We start from the raw sequence: 22,334 nt of genomic DNA, 5'->3' as shown, positions 1-22,334 counted from the left end.
CAAGGCAGTTGCTTGGCACTGGGAGCATCTGGGCCCTTTCCCTCAAGAGTCCGGGAGCGTGGAGTTCAGCTGACTTGCACAGTGGTGGGGTGAATCTCACTTAGATGCTGAAGGGGTTTATGGGATGGAATCCACGGACATGAGGCAGCTGCGGGTCCTCCATGCAGAGTCTGGGTGGGTGGGGGAGCCTGCCTCTGTGTAGAGAGTGTGTGTTTCTGTGTGTCTGTGTCTATGTTTTTAATAATAGCTTTATTAAAATATAATTCACATCCATAAAATCCACTCTTTTAGTGTTCAATTTAGCAATTTTTAGTATATTCGCTACAAGGTGCAACCATCACCACTAATTCCAGAACATTTTCATCACCCCCAAAAGAAACCCCCAAACCCATTATCAGTCACTTCCCACTCCCCTTCCAGCCCCTGGCACCCACTTATCTACTTTCTTTCTCTATGGATGAGCCTTTTCTGGATATTTCACATAAATGGAATGTTAAAACATGTGACCTTTTGTGTCCCTCAGCATGTTTTCAAGGTTCATCTGTATTTTAGCATGTATCAATACTGCGTTCATTTTTATGGCTGAACATTCTGTTGTACAGATGTACCACATTTTGTTTATCCATTCATTGGTTGATGGTTATTTGGGTTGTTTCCACTGTTTGGCTATGATGAGCGATGCTGCTATGAACATTTGTGTATAAGATTTTGTATGCGCGGCGGCGCTCCCGCCGAGGGTTCGGATCCCACATACAGACCAGTTCCCGCTCACTGGCTGAGCGAGGAGCGGGGAGCAACACCGAGGGTTGCGATCCCGTTGCCGGTCCCGGGCCGGTACGGGCGCGACACTGAGGGTTGCGATCCGTTGCCGGTCATGAAAAAAGACAAAAAAAAAAAGGAAAAAAAAAAAAGATTTTGTATGGACATATGTATTCATTTCTCTTGGCTATAAACTGATGAGTGAAAATGCTGAGCCACAGGGCAACTGTGTGTAACTATTTGTGGAACTGCCAATCTGTTCTCCACAGCGGCTGCACCATCTTACATTCCCACCAGCAATGTGCCAGGGTTCTGATTTCTCTACATCCTTGCCGACACTTGTAGTTACATCTTTTTTATCATGATCATTCTAGTGGGTATGAAGTGGCATCATATTGTGGCTTTAATCTGCCTGATTACCCTGAGGCCTCCCACCATGGACATGGGGAAGCAGAGGCTATCACAATCAGCTGGGAGGAGGAGAGGGTTTATTATCTCCATATCACGAAGTCAGGTTTGTTATCTCCATGTTACAGAGAAAGAAGTGGAATTTCAGTGAAGTGAAATAATTTGCCCAAGAAACAGAGAGTAAGGGGCAGAGCAGGAATTTGAGATCGGCTGGGTCCCTCTCTGTAGCCCACACTTCCTATGGTCTTATGTTGATTCAGTCAGTGGTTCTCAGCCTTCTCTGCACATTACAATTGCCCAGGCCAAACCCCAAGACCAATTAAATTCGGATCAGTGATAGGCAGAATAATGCCCCCCCAAAGATGTGCACACCCTAATCCCTGGGAATATGTTACCTTACATTGCAAAAGGGACTTTGCAGATCTGATTAAGTAAATGATCTTCATATGGGGAGATTATCTTGGATTAGCCAGGTGGCTCCAGTGTAATCAAAAGGGTCCTTATAAGTGAAAGAGGGAGATAGGAGGGTCAGAGGAGATATAACTATGAAAGCAGAGGTAGGAGTGAGGTGGGGCCACAGACCAAGGAATGTGGGTAGAATCCAGAAGCTGGAAGAGGCAAGGAAATGGATTCTCCCCTGGAGCCTCTAAAAGGAAACATGAATTTAGTCCAGTGAGACTCATTTCTGACTTCTGATCTCTAGAAATGTAACAATAGGTTTTTGTTGTTTTAAGCCACTAACTTTTCCGTAATTTGTTACAGAAACAATACGAAATTTACAGAGACTCCTGACACAAACCAGACCAGTTGAGCAGGCCCAACTTCACCCAGGTAGAAAACAGGAAGAATGATAGTTCACAGAAGTGATAAAACAAACCAGGCAAGTTTGGGGCTCCCTTTGCCAGTGGGGAGACAAGTTCTGCTCAGAGGAGGGGGTGCCAAGGGAAATATGCAGTGAGGCATAGAGCTGGGTCCAACAGAAGGGCAGGCCTGGAGGCTGAGGAGCAGGAGCTGCCAGAGATAAAGCCTTTAGCGGCACAGGAAGAGAGGAGGTCACCAGGAGAGTTGGCAATTTGGGTTAACTACCCAGTGAGTGCACAAATGGGGCTCAGTGAAGACATGGCTTAGTTTTACAGTGATCAGGGGTGCACATCATAGGCTGTACCTTCAACAACAGAGTGTGAGTAGAAGACCGCAAGGACGGCCAAGAAGACCAAGGAAGTGAAGGCAACCAGTGCCACCTGCAGCCCAAAGTCCAGTCCAGTGCTTAGAGAATGAGATGGGGCTTGGTCAGGAAAGCAAAGGATTCCTTAGCATAGGATGCCCGTGGTGCCCACCAGTGGTCAGAAAATGCAAAGGGGTCATCTACACAAAATGTCCAGAACTGGCAAATCCATACAGACAGAAAGCAGATTAGTGGGTGTCAGGGGCTAGGGGAGAAGGAATAGAGTGACTGCAAATGGGTTTAGGATTTCTTTAGGAGGTGATGAAAATGTTCTGGAAGTAGAGGGTGCTGATGGTTGTACAACCTTGTGAATATACAAAAAACCCCTGAACTGTACACTTTTGAAAGGTGAACATTATGGTATGTAAATCATAGCTCAAAAATATTAAAAATTTTGAAAAGAGAAAATGGAAAGAGGACCAGGGAGAGGAACAAGGGGGGAGGAAGTGATAAAAGCCTGTGGGGTGCAGAAAGAGGGAGACGTGCAGGACAGAGGAAGACAACGTGCCCCAGGCCCCTGGGAGGGCATGGCGAGAGCACAGCCACCAGAGCTATTCCCTGGTGTGGAGTTTCTGGTGCTGGAGGAGGTACAGGCTATACCAGAATGCCCTGCCATGCTTGCTGCAAGCATCTCACCTGTGTGGATGTGCCAATGCTGGCTGAGGTGTGAGCACTAGATGAAGGCCTTGCCACACTCCAGGCAGACATAGGGCTTCTCACCTGAGTGGATCTGCTGGTGCTCAGTGAGGTAGGCGCTCATGCTGAAGGCCTTGCCCCAGGCTGGGCACTTGTAGGGTTTCTTGCCTGTGTGGCTCCACTGGTGCTGACTGACCTGTGAGCTCCAAATGAAGGCTTTGCCACACTGGCCACACACATATGGCTTCTCCCCAGCGTGTCCTCTGGTGGGTGACAAGCACCATCTTCCATATGAAGGTGCACCCACACTCGTCACACGCGTAGAGCCTCTCACCTGTGTGGTCCCGCTGGTGCTGGCTGAGGTCTGAGCTGCCCTTGAAGGGCTTGCTGCAGTCCAAGCGCTCACAGGGCTTCTCACCTGTGTGGATCTTGTGATGCTCAATGAGTGTGGAACTTTGCCCAAAGGCCTTACCACACTCAGTGCACTGATACAGCTTCTCACCGTTGTGTGTCCTCTGGTGGCAGATTGGGAACAAGCTCCACCTGAAGGTTTTCCCACACTCCTGACACTGGTAAGGCTTCTCCGATGTAAAGCTAGGGCTAGGGCTCACAGACCCCTTGAGCCCGTTGCACAAATTGGGTCACAAACCCTCCACACACAGGTCTACAAGCTAGGTAATAGGAAAAGGTCCTGGGAGCCACGGGTAAAAAATTAATAGGCTTTATTCAGAGCTAGGAGCAGCTGTCCTAGTGACTTCTCTGAGAGTTCTGAGAAGCACCATGTATCAGAGCTGTTAGTCCTTTATACTTAGGTCCATAACCCTGGACACCTGGGTGCCCATATTCAATTACATTAAGTAGTAACCAAGGAACACCTGAAGATATTTACAGCAAATGCTCAGCAATGTTCTGAACATCTGAGGGGCCCTGACCATTTTCCTATATTTTCCCAACACCCCGGTGTGAATCTGCTGGTGTTTCCACAGGTCTGAGCTTCCCTGGAAGGCCTTGCCACATTCCCTGCACTTAAATGGCATCTCTCCAGCGTGGGTCCTCTGGTGCAGCATAAGGGTGGAGTTCTGAATGAAGCCTTTCCTGCACTCTTGGCATTTGCAGGGTTTCACTCCAGTATGGATCCTCTGGTGCTCGATGAGGTTGGACTGGCACTGGGAGACTTTCCCACAAGGACTGTACAAATAGGGCTTTTCCCCAATGTGAGTCCTCTCATACATAGTGAGAGCCAAGTGCTTTTTGAAGCTCTTCCCACACACACTACACCTGCAGGGTTTCCTGCTCACACAGGCAGCTTGTGATGCAGCTGGCTCTAGAACCTGCTCAAAGCTTCCTCCATGTGCAACTAACATATGTGCTTTCTCTTCTACATCAATGCTCTCTTGTTTAATTCCAGGAGGAATCCTGACACTTCTAGCAACTTCACTGCCACCACAGCCTCTCACCACACTAGGAATTTCCATGTTGGGGACTGTTGCTTAAAATCTCCTTCCTAGAAGAACAAATGTTCCTCCATAATCTTAGCAGGATTTCTGTTCCAGTTCCTTGAGCAGGCATCCAGAGTGCCCATGTCTGTGAAGGCAGAGAAGACTCTTTTCTGAAAACCTCCATTTTTAGCCCTGTTATGAAGTGCAGGTCTTTGAATTTGCCCTTTAGTCACCTTCCTTGAACTGAAAGAAACCAAGATCACAAATGATTTTGTTGACATTCTACACTGAAAGAAAAGAAACCAGAAGGATTATAGAAGTGGATGGAATTACTAACTCTCTAGGCCTCAAGCCCTCAGGTGTCTCTGCCATCAGTATGAGATGAACTTTCCCTATTAGCCCTGCAAGAAAAGTGCAGCAGACACGGACTGGACCTGCAGCCTGGGGCCAAGCCCACTGAGCCCAGCCTGGATCAGCCAACCCCTAGACACATGACAGAAATAAGCACGTTTTGCTGTGGGTCACTGAGCTGTTGCAGGTGTGTTTTAGAGCAACAGGTGACTGATATAATTCCCAAATTAAAATGAATATTCCCTGAAAAAGATGAGGTTTGAAATTTGGAGAGAGTATGAGAAAGAGACAGAAGCAGAGAGGAAGGGAGCAGAGTCTTCTCAGAGCACTGACTGAACAGAGAACAAGCACAAAAGGGGTGGCCAAGGGAAAAGGGCATTCCAAGGTCTAGGATACCCTGGCCTCAGCTATGAAAATGGCAGGACTTCTCGCAGCCCTAATAGCACAGACATAATCTGGGCAGAAAAGAAGCCACTGAGGAGAGATTCCATCAACTTTTCAAGTTACCCATTCCTGTTAACTGTCAATCAGGGCTCGCCTTGCTCTCCCTGGCACCTGATCTGCCAGCTGCTACACTTTCTCTCCCATCTCCTCCTTAGGAACGTCTCCAAAAAGAGCTCCACCCTAAGTATCCCCACACCCACACCAATGCCCCTTCACTCCCTCCTCTGGACTAAATTGTGTCTCTCCCCCCCCCCCCCCCCCCCCCCCCCTGGGCAAAAATTTGTCCCCCCCCCCCCCCCGCAAATCCATATGTTTAAGTCCTAACCCCCAATATACCTCAGAATATAACTGTATTTGGAGATAGACCCTTTAGAGAGGTAATTAAGGTTAAACGAGATATAGGTGGGCCTTAATCCAATATGACTAGTGTCCTTAAAAGAAGAGAGGGACTGTTGGGAAAATATAGGAAAAATGGTCAGGGTGCCTCAGATGTTCAGAATCTTGCCGGGCATTTGATGTAAACAGGTACATGCGCTCAAGTAGTTCTTTGGTTATCGTCTAATGTAATTGTGCATATGTGCATCTAGGTGTCCTGGGTTATGGATTTAAGTGTAAGGATGAGTGACTCTGATCCATGGTGCCTCCCATCCCCGGGATGCCCCCCCACTGGGGGGGCATGGGGAGGCCACTACTGCTGCTGGAGGCTGCTGCTGCTGCTAGTGCCCCCGGGATGTCTGCAAGGCCACTGCCACTGCCGGACCTGTAAGCTGCTGCCGCTCAGGGAGCTAGGGACTGAGCTCATGTCATCTGCCAACAGCTCCTGGAATCTTTCCCAATTACCTAGCGTGGGCCTGCATGTAAGGGGTCTGGGGGCCCAGTCTGTACAATGGGTTTGGAGGGTCTGAGCCCTAGCTCTGACAATATAAATGGAAACTTAGCATAACTAAAATAATAACTAAAATAATGAAACATTTTGGCTTTAGTTATGATTTGCCTTACTTTATTGGGGACCCAAACAGGGGGAAGGCCATATGAGAACACAGTGAGAAGGCAGCCATCTGAAATCCAAGGAGAGAGGCCATAGGAGAAACCAAACCTACTGACATCTTGACCTTGGACTTCCAGCCTACAGAACTGTGAAAAAATAAATTTCTGTTGTTTAAGCTACCTACTCTGTGGTATTTTGTTATGGCAACTCTAGCAAGCTAATAAACTAATACAAACACAAACACACACACACACAGAGATCCCCCCCTACCCCCATGATCAGAGGTCACCCAGCTGAGCCTTGCCCACCCCTTGGTTGCTGGAGTTCAACCCATCAACCCTATCGGCTACACCTTTCAAACAGATCCAGATCTTAACCCTTCTCAGTACTTCCACCACCATCACACTGCCACCCTGACCTATAGCAGCCAGAGGACTCCTATGAGGAGCTAGGTCATGTCACGGCCCTCCTCTGCTCAAAGGCCTCCCATGGCTCCCACCTCTATCAGGGTAGAAATCAAAGTCCATATATGGCCCATAAGCCCTTCAAGATCTTCCACTGGGCCAGCCCGTGGCCCACTTGGGAGAGCGTGGTGCTGACAACATCAAGTCAAGGGTTAAGATCCCCTTACCAGTCATCTTTAAAAAAAAAAAAAAAATTCTTCCACCATAGGCCTGTCTGTTCTGACCCAATCCCCTCCCATCTCCTTCCCTTGATCTACCCCAGCCCACTCTCCTCACCCATGCCCACCTCCCGGCCTTGGCATTTGTGTTCCATCTACCTGCAACATACTCTCCTTGAGTTCGTCCCTCTAGTCAGGTCTCAGCTGAGATGCCAACTCCACATAGAAGTAACTTATTTCTTTATTTATCATCTCTCTCCCCACACAATAAAATTAGCTTTATGAAGGTCCTCGTCACTGCGGTATCCAATCTGGAATGGTGCTGGCCCCCTGTCCTGGGTGCTCCATATGTATCTGTGGAAGAAAGATATGCTCATTCCAGCTGCTGGCAGCCTGCACAGGAAGGTCTGAGAAACCACAGGGGAGGTGGCCACAGGCTGGAGTCAATGAACACCACCAGCACCACCAGGCAGTTACACAGGCACCCTCCACAGGACCTCACCTGCACACAGGCTGGGCAGCTACCCTCCATGTCCTGAGCCCCCAGCCAGAGTCTCCTGCTCAATGTCTCTCACACACACACACCCCACACATCCCCCCCACACACAACGTTCTCACACACAGTTACATGTCTAGGCACCCACTGTGTCACACGATCACACCCGCAATCACAGTCACTATAACACCACCACACAGGTCCTCCCCACCACTTGCATATTTCTGTCTCACAGACACCATCGCACATGGTGAAGTCACACACAGCTGCATGATTATCGCATATGGTGATAAACCACAGATCACTCACACACAGTTAAGCACACAGAACTACCCTCACACATGGTCACAGAGTGACACACGCAGCCAGACCCCCAGGTCACATACAGTCACACACGACAGACATGTGAAATGACTTTTACATGTGGTCACAGTGAGCCACACAGCTACACACGAGACACACCCCTCACACCAGCACCCACGCCCTTCATCCCTTACAGCTCACATCGACATCCCTCATGGCACCCTCAGCCCTCACCTCTTCACACACCGCTCACCCCCACGCACCACGCACGGTCCCGCCTCCACCGCACCCCACGGCCGGGAACCTCCACTCACCGCCACCACCGCCCCACAAAGGCCCGACCGCTGTCCCTAGAGCCAGCCGGGACTACAACGGCCGACGTGCCCCGGAAGGCTCAAGGGCAGAACGGGGGTTGGGCGCTGTGCCTTCTGGGAATTGTAGTCTAGGTGGGCGGGCGCGTTATCAGTGGAGCCTGCGACGCGGGGAGTGCTGGGAGTTGTAGTCCCCACTAGCGGGCGCGCGGGCTGGCTAGTTACTGCGGACGCCTCCGGAAGTGTCCGCTGGCTGCGCGGGTGAGGTGGGTTTGGGTGAAGGTCCCGGCCCGGCTTGGAGCCGGAGAGGAAAACCGCAGGCCCCGAAGGCGCGAACGCCTTCGGCAGCCCGAGCAAAATGTGCGGAACCGACCGGCGGGCGGGGAGTGAGAGGCTGACCGGGGGCTGTGAGTGAGGGCTGGACTGACGGACAGACCAGTAGAGTAGGTGAGGGACTGACGGACGGAGCGTAGAAGAACAGATCAAAGTGGGACCAGCGGGCTGAGATGGAGGGCGTGGGACTGACTGACCAGTTGTACGCGTCGGATAGGTTGTGCTTCTGTCTGACACGTGTTGGTGTGTGACCGTCTGATACCTTGAGCGTCTGGCTAACCGGTGGAGGACCGGGGGCTGTGAGTGAGGGCTGGACTGACGGACAGACCAGTAGAGTAGGTGAGGGACTGACGGACGGAGCGTAGAAGAACAGATCAAAGTGGGACCAGCGGGCTGAGATGGAGGGCGTGGGACTGACTGACCAGTTGTACGCGTCGGATAGGTTGTGCTTCTGTCTGACACGTGTTGGTGTGTGACCGTCTGATACCTTGAGCGTCTGGCTAACCGGTGGAGTATGCGACTGACAGAGATGGTGCTTGTTTAAGAGTTTATAGGTGGTTTCTATGATACCGTGAGAGGGTGGGTGCGTGACTATCTGTGATTTCAAGTGTGACAGATTTTCTGTGTCTGGTTGACATGGTTACTAAGAGATTGTGAATGGTTGTGACAATAGTGCTGTGATGGAGATGCTGTGAGGGCCTGTGTTTATTGACTGCTCATGGGTGACACTGAGATATGTTGTGTGCCTGGGTATATTTTGGAGTATGACTGCAGACTGTGCCTGAAATAGATAGCATGTGTATGTATAACTAACTGTGTGATAGACATTTTGTTGGGGAACTGAAAATTGGGTGATCCACAAAGAGTTTACCTACTGTGTTGACAGAGAATTTGTGCTTTGCCATGTTTGCTGCTGAAATTGGGTGACTGGTGGTTGCCCAGCAGGGCTTATGGATACATCCACCAGCTTGGGCTTAAGTGTGTCTGAGGGCTGTGGAGTCACCAGAGCAGACATTTACTGCATATTTCCTGTGTTCCAGGCTTGTGCTGGATGTTTGTCACAGATCACCTCTGGTAACCTCATACAACCCTCTGAGGTAGGTATCGTTATCAGGCTGGGTTTGCTCGGAGGGCAGGAGATAAAAACCACTCTCCTCAGTTGGTTAAACAGCTGTGGATGAGGTCCCTTGACCTGATATGAGGTCACATGTCAGGGGTAGGCTGGAGGCTGAGGAAGGTGCGCATGTGTCTTGGAGACTATCATCAGGGAATTCCCCAGGACAAGTGTCCCAGGGGTGCAAAAGGAAGCTCGGAAGCTGTCACTGCATTTATTATGATTCTTGCCACCCCTGCTCCTCCTTCACCTCCCTTGTACAATGATTTCCTTTATTTGTGGGTGACCGTGCTCAGCCATTCCTGCTCTCTTTCTTTGCTCGGCTCCTGTTTATTGTGCACCTGCTATAGGACAAGCCCTCGGTACTATAGCTCCACCACGCCCAGCCTTTCTGGGGAAACAAAACAGTTACAGTACAGAGCCGGGGGAAGAGAGACCTAGGGCACCCTGGGAAGAGGACTTAGCCTATGACCAGGTTTCTGGGACAGCTGCCAAAGAAGGTGGCAACTAAAAGGAGGCCTGGAGAACCAGCAGGAGAGACCTAGGGCACCCTGGGAAGAGGACTTAGCCTATGACCGGGTTTCTGGGACAGCTGCCAAAGAAGGTGGCAACTAAAAGGAGGCCTGGAGAACCAGCAGGAATTAGTCAGGTGCAGAGAGGGATTTCAGAACAAGAGAATAGCAGGGGCAAAAGCTGAGGCACTGGGGTAACAGTAATGGCGATGCAACAAGAAACCCAAGTGAGATTTACAGCAGAGTTAAGGGGCTTCACCAGAGTTTAGCAACTTCACCAGAAGTGGCCAGATGCCACTGAAAACTTTCAGAATTGGTGTCTTGTTTTACTAATGTTCTCTTCTCCCTGTGCTCAAGGCCATAGCAAATTTTCAGGCCTCCTCTGTCTCTCTCTGTTTCGGGTAGCTTCCCTGAGCAGGGTGTCCAAGAAGAGTGAGTGTCCAGGTTGACACTGAAGGGGAGGAGAAAAAGAAGAGCATACACACCTACACCTGTGGGGGTCATGGACTGGAGAAGGAGAGGCCAGGTCCTTGAGTAAGGGGTAGCATGTGACCAAAGCAAAGAGCTGGGGTCTCCTAGGAGAGTTTATATTTCATCTGTTTTGGTTTTTTTCTCCCTTACTATAAAAGAAAAATGGTTTACTGTGGAAAGTATAGAATGTATAGAAAAGTAATAATATAAAAGACCTTGGCAAGGATGTAGAGAATCGGAACCCTCATTCACAGCTCGTGGGAATGTAAAATGATGCAGCCATTTCAGAAAACACCTGACAGTTTCTTAAAACGTTAAGGATAGAGTTATGGTATAACCCAGGAGTGAATCCTGGTATATACCTAAAACTTATACACCAGTATTCATAGCAGCAATTTTCCTAATAGCCAAAAAGTAGAAACAACCAAATATCCATCAATGGATGAATGGATAAACAAAACGTAGTATATACAATGCAATATTGTTTAGTCATAAAGAGGAATGAAGTACTGATACATGCTACAATGTGGATGAACCTAAAACACATTTTGCTCAGTGAAAGAAGCCAGACACAAAAGGTCACATGTTATATCTTTCTATTTATATGAAATGCCAAGAATAGGCAAACCAATAGACACAGAAAGTAGATTAGTGGTTGCCAGGGACTGGGAAGAAGGGAAATGGGGAGTGACTGTCAATGGGTATGGGGTTTCTTTTTAGGATGATGAAAATTTGGGGGGAGTTAGATTTTAGTGGTGGCTGCACAACCTTGTGAATATACAAAAATCACTAAAAGGGTGAATTTTATGGTATGTGAATTTTATATATAAAATATCCCCCTCCTAATGTCAGTAGCACCCCCATCTAGAAATGGGGCTGGATTCTAAGAAGTAGAATCTGACCTGGGGCGGGGGGGGGCAAGGTCATTTTAAAGTTCTTAGAACATATTTCCAAATTGTTTGCCAAAGATGTTTTAGGGCCAGCCCGGTGGTGCACTCGGTAGAGTGCGGCGCTTGGGAGCGCGGTGGCGCTCCCGCCGAGGGTTCGGATCCCATATAGAGACCGGTCCGCTCACTGGTTGAGCACGGTGTGGGCACAACACCGAGGGTTGCGATCCCGTTGCCGGTCACGGTACAGGTGCGACACCGAGGGTTGCGATCCCGTTACCGGTCACGAAAAAAGACAAAAAGGAAAAAAAAAAAGATGTTTTAATTGACTGCCACACCAATAGTGCATGAAAGTGGCTTCTCACCAGCCTGATCAGCATTAGATGCTCATGGTTATTCTAGAGTTTGGAAAGGTTGTTGTGAGAGGCAGCCCCATGTGGAGAAAAGACCACAGGACACTAGGGAGCCTGAGTTCAAACCCCAGCTCTGCACCTACTGACCAAATCACGCTGGTAGCTCAGTTTCCCAACTTTTAAAATGGGAGCGATAATATTGACTCACAGGGTGGTGGCAAGGGTTGAGTGAGTTAACAGATACAAAAGGCTAGTGTGGCCCAGCACCTAGTAGGTTCCCATCGACTGTTCCCATTTTCTTCTATTCCTGTTGCACATTGGACCCACACTCATCACAGTGTTTATCTTAGCATGTGTCTGTCTGTCTCCTTCCAGTGTCTTCCCAATTTTTGCATCCCTAATACAGAGTTGGGCACAGAATAGGGACTTAATGGGGTATGTTGGACGAAATATTATTGATGTATGTGTTCAGCAATGCAGAACGCACAGAGGATAAAGTAATGAGCTAAACTAAAACTCCTGCCCTTAAGGTGCTGACAATTGTGTGTTGGGGGAGGGGGCGGGCAGGTGGATAATAAACAAGCAATCACATAAGTGTATCAAACATCAGGAGGTAAAGAGTATAAAAAATAAAACAGGGTAGGGGACAGAGCTCTTTTGTGTAGAGACTTGATTTAAGTGTGTGAGAGATCACCCAACAATGACAAAATGCACATTATTTATTTATTTTTAAATTTATTGAATCATAATTGATTATACATATTTTGGGGTTTCAGTGTTGACATATGTTGATCAAATCAATATTACTAGCATATATATTGTTACAAATCATACTTATTCTTTATGCCCCTTGTCCAATCTCTCTCCCCTCCGCCTCTGCCCTTTAATTACCCTGGATTTCTTCTCTCCTTCTGAAAGAGTAGTGGTTACTCTGTTGATTTGTTGCCTAGATGATCCGTCCAATGCTGAGAGGTGTGATCAGGTCCCCCAATATTATCATAGAGCAGATGCTTCTTCTGTCACTCTGGAATGGGCTTTGTGGAGAGAGACATCTTCCTTTCTTTGGTCTCTGCTGACAAAATGCACATTATTTTTTTAAACAGCTTCATTGAGATATGATTCATATGCCATAAAACCCACCATTTTAATGTGCACAATTCAGTGGTTTTTAACATAGTCACAAGGTTGTGCAACCACCACCACTGTCTAATTCCAGAACATTTTCTCTATCTCAAAAAGAAACCCTGTACCTTAGCAGACGCTCCCCATTCTTCTCTCCTCCTCAGCCCCAGGCAGCCACTAATCTGCTTTCTGTTACTATGAATTTACCTATAGTGGAAATTCAAATATCCACTATAGGCAAATGGAATTTGAATTTAATGGAATCATACAATATGTGGTCTTTTGTGTCTGGCTTCTTTTACTTAGCATAATGTTTTCAAGGTTCATCCATATTGTAGCATGTGTCGATACTTTATTTCTATTTATGGTGAATAATATTTTATGTATATACAGCATTTTTTTTTTTTTGTCCTTTTTGAGACTGGCCGCACTGCGCTCAGCCAGTGAGCGCACCGGTCATCCCTATATAGGATCCGAACCTGCGCCGGGAGCGCTGCTGCGCTCCCAACGCCGCACTCTCCTGAGTGTGCCATGGGCTTGGCCCGTATATACAGTATTTTATCTATTGCTTGGTTAATGGACATTCAGATTGTTTCTGCTTTTTGGCTGTTACGACTAATGCTGCTAACATGTCCAAGTTTTCATGAGGACATATGTTTTCATTTCCCTTGGGTATATACCTAGGAGTGGAATTCCTGGGTCATGTGGTTACTCTGTGTTTAACCTTTTGAGGAAGTGCCAGACTATTTCCACAGTGGCTGTGCCAGGTTTTTATTTTTGGTGGCTGGCCAGTACAGGGATTGAAAGCTGTACCATCTTACATTCCCACCAGAAGGGTTCAAGGGTTCCAATTTCTACACATCCAAGCCAACACTTACCTGTCTGATTATAGCCATCCCGGTAGGTGTAAAGTGGTATCTCATTGATTTGTAATTCCCTGGTTGTAAATGATGTGGAGCATCTTTTCATCTGCTTATTGGCCATTTGTATATCTTTTGAGAAATGTCTAGTCAAATCCTTTGCCCATTTTTAAATTGGATTATTCATCTTTTTATTATGTAGTTGTTCTAGATATGGGTCTCTTATCAGATATTTGATTTGCAAATATTTTTTTCCATTCTCTGAGTTGTCTTTTCACTTTCTTGATGGTATCATTCAAATCACAAGAATTTTTAATTTTGATGAAGTCAGTTTATCTAATTTATCTTTTGTCACTTATGCTTTTAGTATATTATCTAAGAATGCTTTGCCTTTTGGGGGGGCGGGGGGGCTGGCTATTACAAGCATCAAACCCTGGACCTTGGTGTTATCAGCACTGTGCTGTAACCAAGTAAGCAATCCAGCCAGCCCCACTTTTCATTATTTTTAAGGGTGTGTGGAATATTAACCAAAACTAACCATATACTTGGTCACAAACCAAGACTCAGCAAATTTCAAAGGATTGGAATCCATCATAGCACATTTTCTGACCACAACAAATTGGATCTAGAAATAATAATGAAAGACAACTAGAAAACCCCCAGTTGTTTGGAAATGAAGGAGCAGAATTCTAAATAACCCTTGGGTCAGGAAGAAACCACAGCAGAAAGTAGAAAATATTTTGAACTAAATGATAATGAGGATACAATATATCAAACTTGGGATGTGCAGATAAAGCTGTGTTTGGGGGAAATTTATAGGCTTGAATACATGTGTTAGAAAAGAGGAGAGGCTGAAAGTAAACTAGGTGAGTATCAGTCTCAGATACTACAAAATAATGAGCAAATAAAGTGAGGGAGTGGTTATGTGACTGCCTAGGGACAGTGGGTGAGAGCTCGGGAAAGAGACCTGGCTCTGTAGGGAAGGAGCACACCTTAAACAGTCTGGCTATGGGTTTGCCTGGGTTTGGAGCTAAGCTCCCCACCAACCCTTCATTAGCTGGGAGACTGGGCAAATCTTTTCCTCCCCTGTATCTGTTTTAGCGTCTATAAAATGGGAAGAAAGTTCCCACCTCCCTGAGTTTATTGCAAGTTTTTTTTTTTTTTCCTTTTTGTCTTTTTTACTGACTGGTACGGGATCACAACCCTCGGTGTCGCACCCGCACCACGCTCAGCCAGTGAGCGGGAACCGGTCTCCTTTTTGTCTTTTTTACTGACTGGTACGGGATCACAACCCTCGGTGTCGCACCGGCACCACGCTCAGCCAGTGAGCGGGAACCGGTCTCCACATGGGATCCGAACCCTCGGCGGGAGCGCCACCGCACTCCCAGGAGGCGCACTCTCCAGTGCGCCACCGGGCCGGCCCTTATTGCGAGTTTTAAATGAGTTATTTCATGCAAGCAACAAGAACAGTGCTCGGCATCAAGTGGGTACTGTCCTCATTACTATGATGGTCTCTGTCTCTGTGAGAGTGAGTCACATCTCATAGGTCTTAAGCTGCCCTTCTCTGCAGGTTCAAGGCAGGGCCCCAGGTTCCATGTGACGATGAAGCTCTGACATCCCTGCAGACCCAGTTCCAAGGCTCCAGCCATCTTGTCGCTCACTGAGCACAGCAGCCCAATGGCCATCCCGAAGAGTCCCCAGAGCCCAGTGCCTTGGGACCATACCAGCTTCCTTCAAGTGAAGGTGGAGGAGGAAGTGGCTGGCCTCTCCCAGGGCCAAGAATCCAGCCTCAGCCACACTGCCCACCCCGAGGCTGCACGCCTGCGCTTCCGGCACTTCCGCTATGAGGAGGCGTCCGGCCCACATGAGGCCCTGGCCCAGCTTCGAGAACTGTGCCGCCAGTGGCTGCACCCCGAGGCACACTCCAAGGAGCAGATGCTGGAGCTGCTGGTGCTGGAGCAGTTCCTGGGCACGCTGCCTCCCGAGATCCAGGCCTGGGTGGGGGCCCAGTGCCCCAAGAGTGGAGAGGAGGCCGCTGTGCTGGTGGAGGATATGACTCAGGTGCTGGACAAGAGAGGTGAGGGGGAGTGACAGCAGGTGTCCACAGCACACTGGGGGCAGAGCCTGGACTGGAGCATGGGAGTACAGGGCTCTGGTGTGGAGTCTCACACACCCAACTGTCACGTTTGTGCCTTGCCCAAACTCTTACACTTGGTGCTGGACGGGTCTGTTTGGTTGCAAGTGACCAAATACAGCTCAAACCAGCTCAAGCAAAGAAGAGTAAGGAGGCGTCAGGTATGGCTGTGTCCAGTTGGTGGCATCAGGACTCTTTCATCTGTTTCTCAGTTGGGTTTTCCTACATTAGCTTCATTCTTTTTTTGGGCAGCTGACTGGTACTGGGATCCGAACCCTTGACCTTGTGTTACAAGGCCGCACTCTAACCAATTAGGCTAACTGGGAAGCCCTATATTAGCTTCTTACTTAAGTTAGGTTCTTTCCCCACGGGTGACATAGATGGCCCAGCAACCCCAGGCTTATGTCTTACCAACGTAGAAACCCTGGGGGAAGAACAGTTAGAGGCCCCTGGTCCTGAGAGGCCCCTGATCCTAGTCCCACTGAATTGGTCGGGGGCTTGTGTTTGTGGCCGACCAAATCCCAGAGCAAGGGGCAGTTCCCCAAAGGAAAACCCAGCTGCTGGTACTAGAGGCCCCTGGTCCTAGTCCCACTGAATTGGTCGGGGGCTTGTGTTTGTCTGTGGCCGACCAAATCCCAGAGCAAGGGGCAGTTCCCCAAAGGAAAACCCAGCTGCTGGTACAGACAGGTGGCTGGATGCCTCGGGTGGGGGTGGGGGGTGAGGAAGACAAACACCAGGTGTCCCCTTCCACCCTCTCTGGGCCTGCCCCATGCTGGCCTCCAGGATCTGGGTGGGTCAGACCCACCCTCAGCTGGAGTGGATACTGTTACTCAGGGAGACCCACACAGACATCCCAGCCCAGCGGGTCCATGGAACACAGGGAGGACCCATCCATAGGACAGTCCAGAGCCAGAAGCGAAGGCTCCTCCCAGAACGGCTTGGCCTGGCCTGTAAATAGCAGATGGCAGGGTGTGTGTGACAGGCACTGGGGAGATGTGTGCAGTGGACAGGAGGAACATGGAGTTTGGACATGAATGAATCATCAAGGCTCGGTAGATCCAGCCACTGGTCAGCATTCTTCTGGCCATGTGACTCTTGTGCGTCAGTTTACTGGTGGGAAAAATGGAGATTGTCGTCAAAATACCCACCTTGGTGTCCACGAGAGTTGTGAATGAGGGAATTCCTATGCAGCAGCTGCAGCAGTGCCTGGAAAGATTACAGAGGAGGTAAAGGTAGCTTTAGGACAATTTGTTCAGCTCCTTGAGAAACAGACTTCTCTGGAAGAGGTTGGTCATTCCCTCCCTTGGCCTCATCAGCTGTGTCCAGGAGGATGTCACAGGGACAGAGAGGAGGGAAGGAATGGCCCCTTTCTCCCACGGGGTCAGCAGAGACTTCAGAGAAAGGACAAAGAAGAGCCAGCCATCTAGACAGAGGGGACAGTGGGGGTAAAGGTATGATTTGGACCAGAGACTTCTGAGAAGAGCAGGTGGTGTGAGGTATCTGGAGTAGAGGCAGAAAGTGTCTGAGAGGGGCTGGGGGGAAGGAAGGGAGACTCCTGGAGGAGGAGATTTGGAGCTGAAATCTGGACTTGACCACTAGCTGTGATTTTGCACAAGTTACTCTACCTCTCTGAGCTAATCATGTGATCTTGTACCAGTTACTCAACACCTGTCCTCAGCTGGGCCTCCTGGGGGCTTGGAAGGCCAGGTGGGGCATCATTCACTCGCCCCCAGCAGTGATTGTCTACCTGGGGTTCTACCGTGGGAGATGTCATAATCACAGCATCTGGATTGATTCTCTCATTCAGCCAATATTCACTGAGCACCTGCAGACCCATCCAGGCCCAGAGGAAAGGTGCTAAGTATAAGGGACAGAGCCCCGACCTCACAGAGCTTGGGGCCTGCCTGGGGGGAGCACATATGCAGGTGCCTGACAAGGACAAACTCTCCCCCTCTCTTGCTGTCTTTCATATCAGTTCCCCTTCAGGGTTTTCCTTCTGACACCTGAGACAAAATCAGGAGTCTTGAGGGATGGGGAGCTTGAGGGTAAGAGGGTCAGAACCCATGATGCAGTTTTGGATGGTGTGGTTCAGCCCTGCACCCTTTTGTCATCTAAGACACAAAATGAGAAACTTCCCTTTGGAAATGGAATCAAATATCAGGGGTGATTCACATTTCCCTTTACAGAGCATGGCCAGGGCCCTAGGCAGAGTTGGGGAGGCTGGGTGTGGTAGGAGTAATGACTCTGTGGTTCGGATTCTTTCAGGATGGAAGCCAGAAGCCAAGCCCGTAGAGGCAGGTTGCAAGCAGAGCCATTCGGAAGAGTCAGAGCCGCCAAACGTGGCTGCAGAAACCCACATGGGAGGTGTTTCCGCCTTTATCAATGCCTGTGAACCCAAGGGCAGCTCAGAGAGGCCAGCAGGACTCTCAGGGGAAAGCTGGACAAAGGCTGTCACCCAAGACATGGATTTCAGGAAAACTTCAGGGCCTCACAAGGACGCCCCCACAGACCAGCCTGGCCATGAATCTGGTGCCTGGGAAGACAGTTCCAACGTGTGGCCAAACTTCACCTCCCAAGAGAAGGCTGCTTCAGAAGAGAAATTTGATGTATTGGATGGATATGGGACAGAGTCTCCATGCACATTGTCAGAGACGAAGTTCTCCAAGTGTGGCGAACGTAGGAAAACATTCCAGAGCGCCTCAGCCCTTGAGGCACACCAGAAGAACCGCTCTCGGAAGACGCCTTATGCCTGCAGCGAGTGTGGGAAAGCCTTTGGCCGGAGCACTCACCTAGCCCAGCACCAGGTTGTCCACACAGGGGTGAAGCCCCATGAGTGTAAGGAATGTGGAAAGGCCTTCAGCCGAGTCACCCACCTGACTCAGCACCGGAGGATTCATACTGGAGAGAAACCCTATAAATGTGGGGAATGTGGCAAAACCTTCAGCCGCAGCACCCACCTCACCCAGCACCAGCGGGTGCACACAGGGGAGCGGCCCTACGAATGTGACGAGTGTGGGAAGGCCTTCAGCCAGAGCACCCACCTGACTCAGCACCAGCGCATCCACACTGGGGAGAAGCCCTACAAGTGTGAGTCATGTGGGAGAGCCTTCAGTGACTGCTCAGCTCTGACTCGACACCTGAGAACCCACTCTGGAGAGAAGCCGTATCAGTGTAAGGTTTGTCCAAAGGCCTTTGCGCAGAGCTCCTCCCTCATCGAGCACCAGAGGATCCACACAGGAGAGAAGCCCTACAGGTGCCGCGACTGCGGGAAGGCCTTCAGCCGCAGCTCAGCCCTCACGGTTCACCTGAGGATCCACATCACGCTAGTGCAGTGATGGGAAGTAGTTCCTCACCTCTGGGGAACGACTCTGCATTTGAGGGCTCGGACAGAGGCCCCTGATGAACACATAGTGATTCAGGCCAGCTGGAGAAGCTTCTGGAAGATTCTTGCTGCCCTCCATATCTCACTCAGGCCTGTCCCAGAGAGAGGACAGCTGAGCTGAGGATTTGGATTAGTTCTCAGGGAAGGCAAGTGTCTGTCACAACTCAGCAGTCCCAAGATGCTCTTGGCAGGGAGACTCCAGCTCCTTTTTCTCACATGGCTGCTCTTCTCACCTGTTCCTCTGCTGCTTAGCCCAGAAGGGACACCTGCCATGCCCACCTCTGTGCCTTCACACCTACTATTTCCACTCCACCCTATTTTTTGCCTAACTCCAAGGTTGACTTTTGAGGCTGCCTCTCCCGTGAAGTTTTCTTCAGACTCTCCGTCTCTGTCATGTTCTCTCTGTCCTAATCAATGGTGCTGCTTGACAGTTGCCCAACATCTGTTTCTCCCTCCACTCTCCTTCCACATCCCACCAGTCACCAGCCCTGTTGGTTTTACCTAAAGCTCATCTCTAACCCATCTTCTCCTTCTCCACCACCATTACCTCATATGAGCCTTCGTTGCCTCTTGCCTGGATTACAACAGGGGGCTCCTTCCTAACCCCTTCCTGCTTTCATTCTCTCACCCTGTTTTATTCTCCAGGGGGCTCTTTCCATTACCCAGATCTGATTGTGTCACTCCATGGTGGGAAGCTCTCCAGTGCATCACCTATAGCAAAGCTTCCTGAATGGGTTACAAGTCTGCCAAGATGTAGGTCCCTTTAGGCACCGAGTAACCCTCCAGTTATCCTCACATGTGCATATGAATATGTCTTTTTTCTGTGTGTGCAGTGATGCGAACGTGGTTTCAAAGTACTGCCCTGTGGGATAAACCGAACTCCTTCACCTGCCATTCATGATCATTCGTGACCTGCATCCTCTAGCCTCATCTCCCACCGTGGCCCCTCCTTCTGTATGCCAGCCATACGGAACTGTGTACTTGTGGTTCCTGAAGAAGTCATACTTTTCCCTATCTGTGTGCCTTTGTACATGTGCCTGGAACCCTCCTCTCCTCTTTCCCCTATGACGTTTCAAATGTCCCTTGCCAAGGAAGCTTCCCCCACTTCCCCGAGCAGGCGTCAACTTGCCCTCTGCTTCTGTAGCACCTCGTACTTACCTCTCTTACACCTCCTACCTGTTGTTTTACTCATTTACTCCATGCAGAGCTCACAGTCTGTATTTCCCAAGGATACTGTGAGTGCCTGAGAGCAAGGGCTGTGTGTTACTCTCAGTATGCACACACACAAGACGCAGTAGGCCCTGACTGATGTGTCTTGGACACGTGACTGGTGCCTTCCCTGAGGCAGTCACCATGCTCTGCCTCACATCATTCTTACATATGTTTACAGGGATGTCTCCCCACCAGCTGCGGGCTGTGCAGGGCAAGAACAATCTGATTTTCCCAGGGTCTCAGCGTCCAGACAAGCCTGGCATGCAGTGACCTCAATAAAATGTTACTATATCGAGTCTTCCTTTTCTGTAGGCCCCAGGGCCCCCTGGTGCCGTGGACTTGGTGGTCGCCAGCATTCTGTCAATGCGTTCTCTGACCTCCTCTCACAATTCTGCATCCCTGTCCCACTTTCAGTGCCTGTGTTTGTAGCTGGTTGTAGCAGCTTCATGTGTCTGTTGATCCCATCATCTCTGATGATCCCATCATGTGTGAACCATTTGACCTTCCATGTTGTGTACTAGTCACTATCACCATCTCTCCCTGTGTATCTTTGCCCTGTGTTTTAGACTTATTCCCTGTGTCACAAGTAAACACAGTCACAAAGACTGAGGAGAGAGGCTGAGAACATGGTGAGACCCAGGGAGATAAAGACCTTGTGTCAGTATCTTTGAGAGAGTCCCAGACAAAAGCATAGACTGCCACACTTGTGGCAGAGGTTGAGAGACTGAGAGGAAAATGACAGACTTAGGGAAAAACCTAGAGATGAGAGGTGCATGTTCCCAGTGAAGTGATGGATGGCACAGGCTTCCGCAGGCTGCAGAGAACAGACAAGGCATGGACCTGAAGTCAGGCTGCAAAGCCCCACTCCTCCCTGGGGCCAGTTTTGGGACCTCAGATAAGTGCCTTCCCTGAACCTCAGTGACCTATTCATCTGTAAAGCAGAGACAAGACCCACTTTGTACAGTGCCTGACCCAGAGCCTGGCCATGGGCACTGGCTCTGACTTGCAATAATTGTCTCCACCTCTCTCTGCCCCCCACCTGCTCAGTCTCTGTCACTGAGGAGCTGAATCTCCATACCTCTGATGCTCTCACCATGTCCACCACTCATTTTGTCATGAGATATGTGTCTGCCCATGTCTGTCTAAAGGGGGAGAAGATGAGGAGGGAAAAAGAAATCTACTGAGGGCCTACAGTCTGCCAAATAATTTTTATGTGTGGTTTCATTTATTCAGAGGGCAGGACAACCATCTATCTATCTATATATATATATATAGAGAGAGAGAGAGAGAGAAATAGGTGGTTTTGATGTTATTGTTTTTTGGCAGCTGGCAATACAGGGATCAAACCCTGGATATAGAGAGAGAGAGAGAGAAAAATAGGTGGTTTTGATGTTATTGTTTTTTGGCAGCTGGCAATACAGGGATCAAACCCTGGACTTTTGTGTTACCAGCACCATGCTCTAAACAACTGAGCTAACCAGCCAGCCTGCCATACCCATATTATAGAGCAGGAGTTGAAGGATTGGAGAATGTAACTGACTGGCCAAGGTCACATTGCCAGAAACTGGAAGCACTGCGATTTGAGAGCACACCCAAATACAAATATGTCAGCAATTTCAAAAAACCTAATTCTCAACAAACCAAGTAAAAAGACAAATACTAACAGACTGAATTTCTATGGAATCTAGACATATGTTATTTATTTTTAAAAATTTTTGTTTGTCGGGCCGGCCCAGTGGCGCACTGCTACAGTGCACCGCTTGGGAGTGTGGCGGCACTCCCTCCGAGAGTTCGGATCCCACATACAGACTGGCCGCTCACTGGCTGAGCGAGGTGCAGGCGCAACACCGAGGGTTGCGATCCCATTGCCGGTCCCGGTCCGGTACAGGCGCGACACTGAGGGTTGCGATCCCGTTGCCGGTCCCGGTCCAGTACGGGCGCAACACTGAGGGTTGCAATCCGTTGCCGGTCA

At 49.3% G+C, this 22,334-nt stretch overlaps 2 protein-coding genes and 1 long non-coding RNA gene across 4 annotated transcripts in view; 1 reads left to right on the top strand and 2 right to left on the bottom strand.

Moving 5' to 3' along the window:
- Positions 1–20,657, top strand: part of ZSCAN22 (zinc finger and SCAN domain containing 22) — a 35,811-nt gene extending 15,154 nt beyond the window's left edge. The window contains exons 6-7 of one of the 2 annotated variants that reach the window (XM_008572196.1): positions 149–154; positions 18,449–20,657. In XM_008572196.1, the coding sequence (XP_008570418.1) occupies positions 149–154; positions 18,449–19,103 (661 nt within the window). In that variant the 3' untranslated portion in view covers positions 19,104–20,657. Of the gene's footprint in view, positions 1–148; positions 155–15,263; positions 15,712–18,033 lie in introns of those variants that run through there. The other variant, XM_008572195.1, reaches the window with a different exon arrangement.
- On the bottom strand, positions 7,096–8,001 carry LOC103590074. Its single transcript, XR_550439.1, has 2 exons — positions 7,935–8,001; positions 7,096–7,226 (listed from the first exon to the last, which is right to left on the bottom strand). It is a non-coding gene; the product is annotated as an uncharacterized LOC103590074 (long non-coding RNA).
- Positions 12,683–22,334, bottom strand: part of A1BG (alpha-1-B glycoprotein) — a 23,074-nt gene continuing 13,422 nt past the window's right edge. The window contains exons 9-10 of the mRNA XM_008572197.1: positions 16,917–16,974; positions 12,683–12,721 (exon numbers count right to left, since the gene is read on the bottom strand). Of these exons, the coding sequence (XP_008570419.1) occupies positions 16,952–16,974 (23 nt within the window). The 3' untranslated portion in view covers positions 12,683–12,721; positions 16,917–16,951. The remainder of the gene's footprint in view (positions 12,722–16,916; positions 16,975–22,334) is intronic.

Source organism: Galeopterus variegatus, unplaced genomic scaffold (genome assembly GCF_000696425.1).
Source record: "Galeopterus variegatus unplaced genomic scaffold, G_variegatus-3.0.2 Scaffold764, whole genome shotgun sequence".
Taxonomy (NCBI): domain Eukaryota; kingdom Metazoa; phylum Chordata; class Mammalia; order Dermoptera; family Cynocephalidae; genus Galeopterus; species Galeopterus variegatus.
This window is presented reverse-complemented; position numbering and strand designations above follow the sequence as displayed.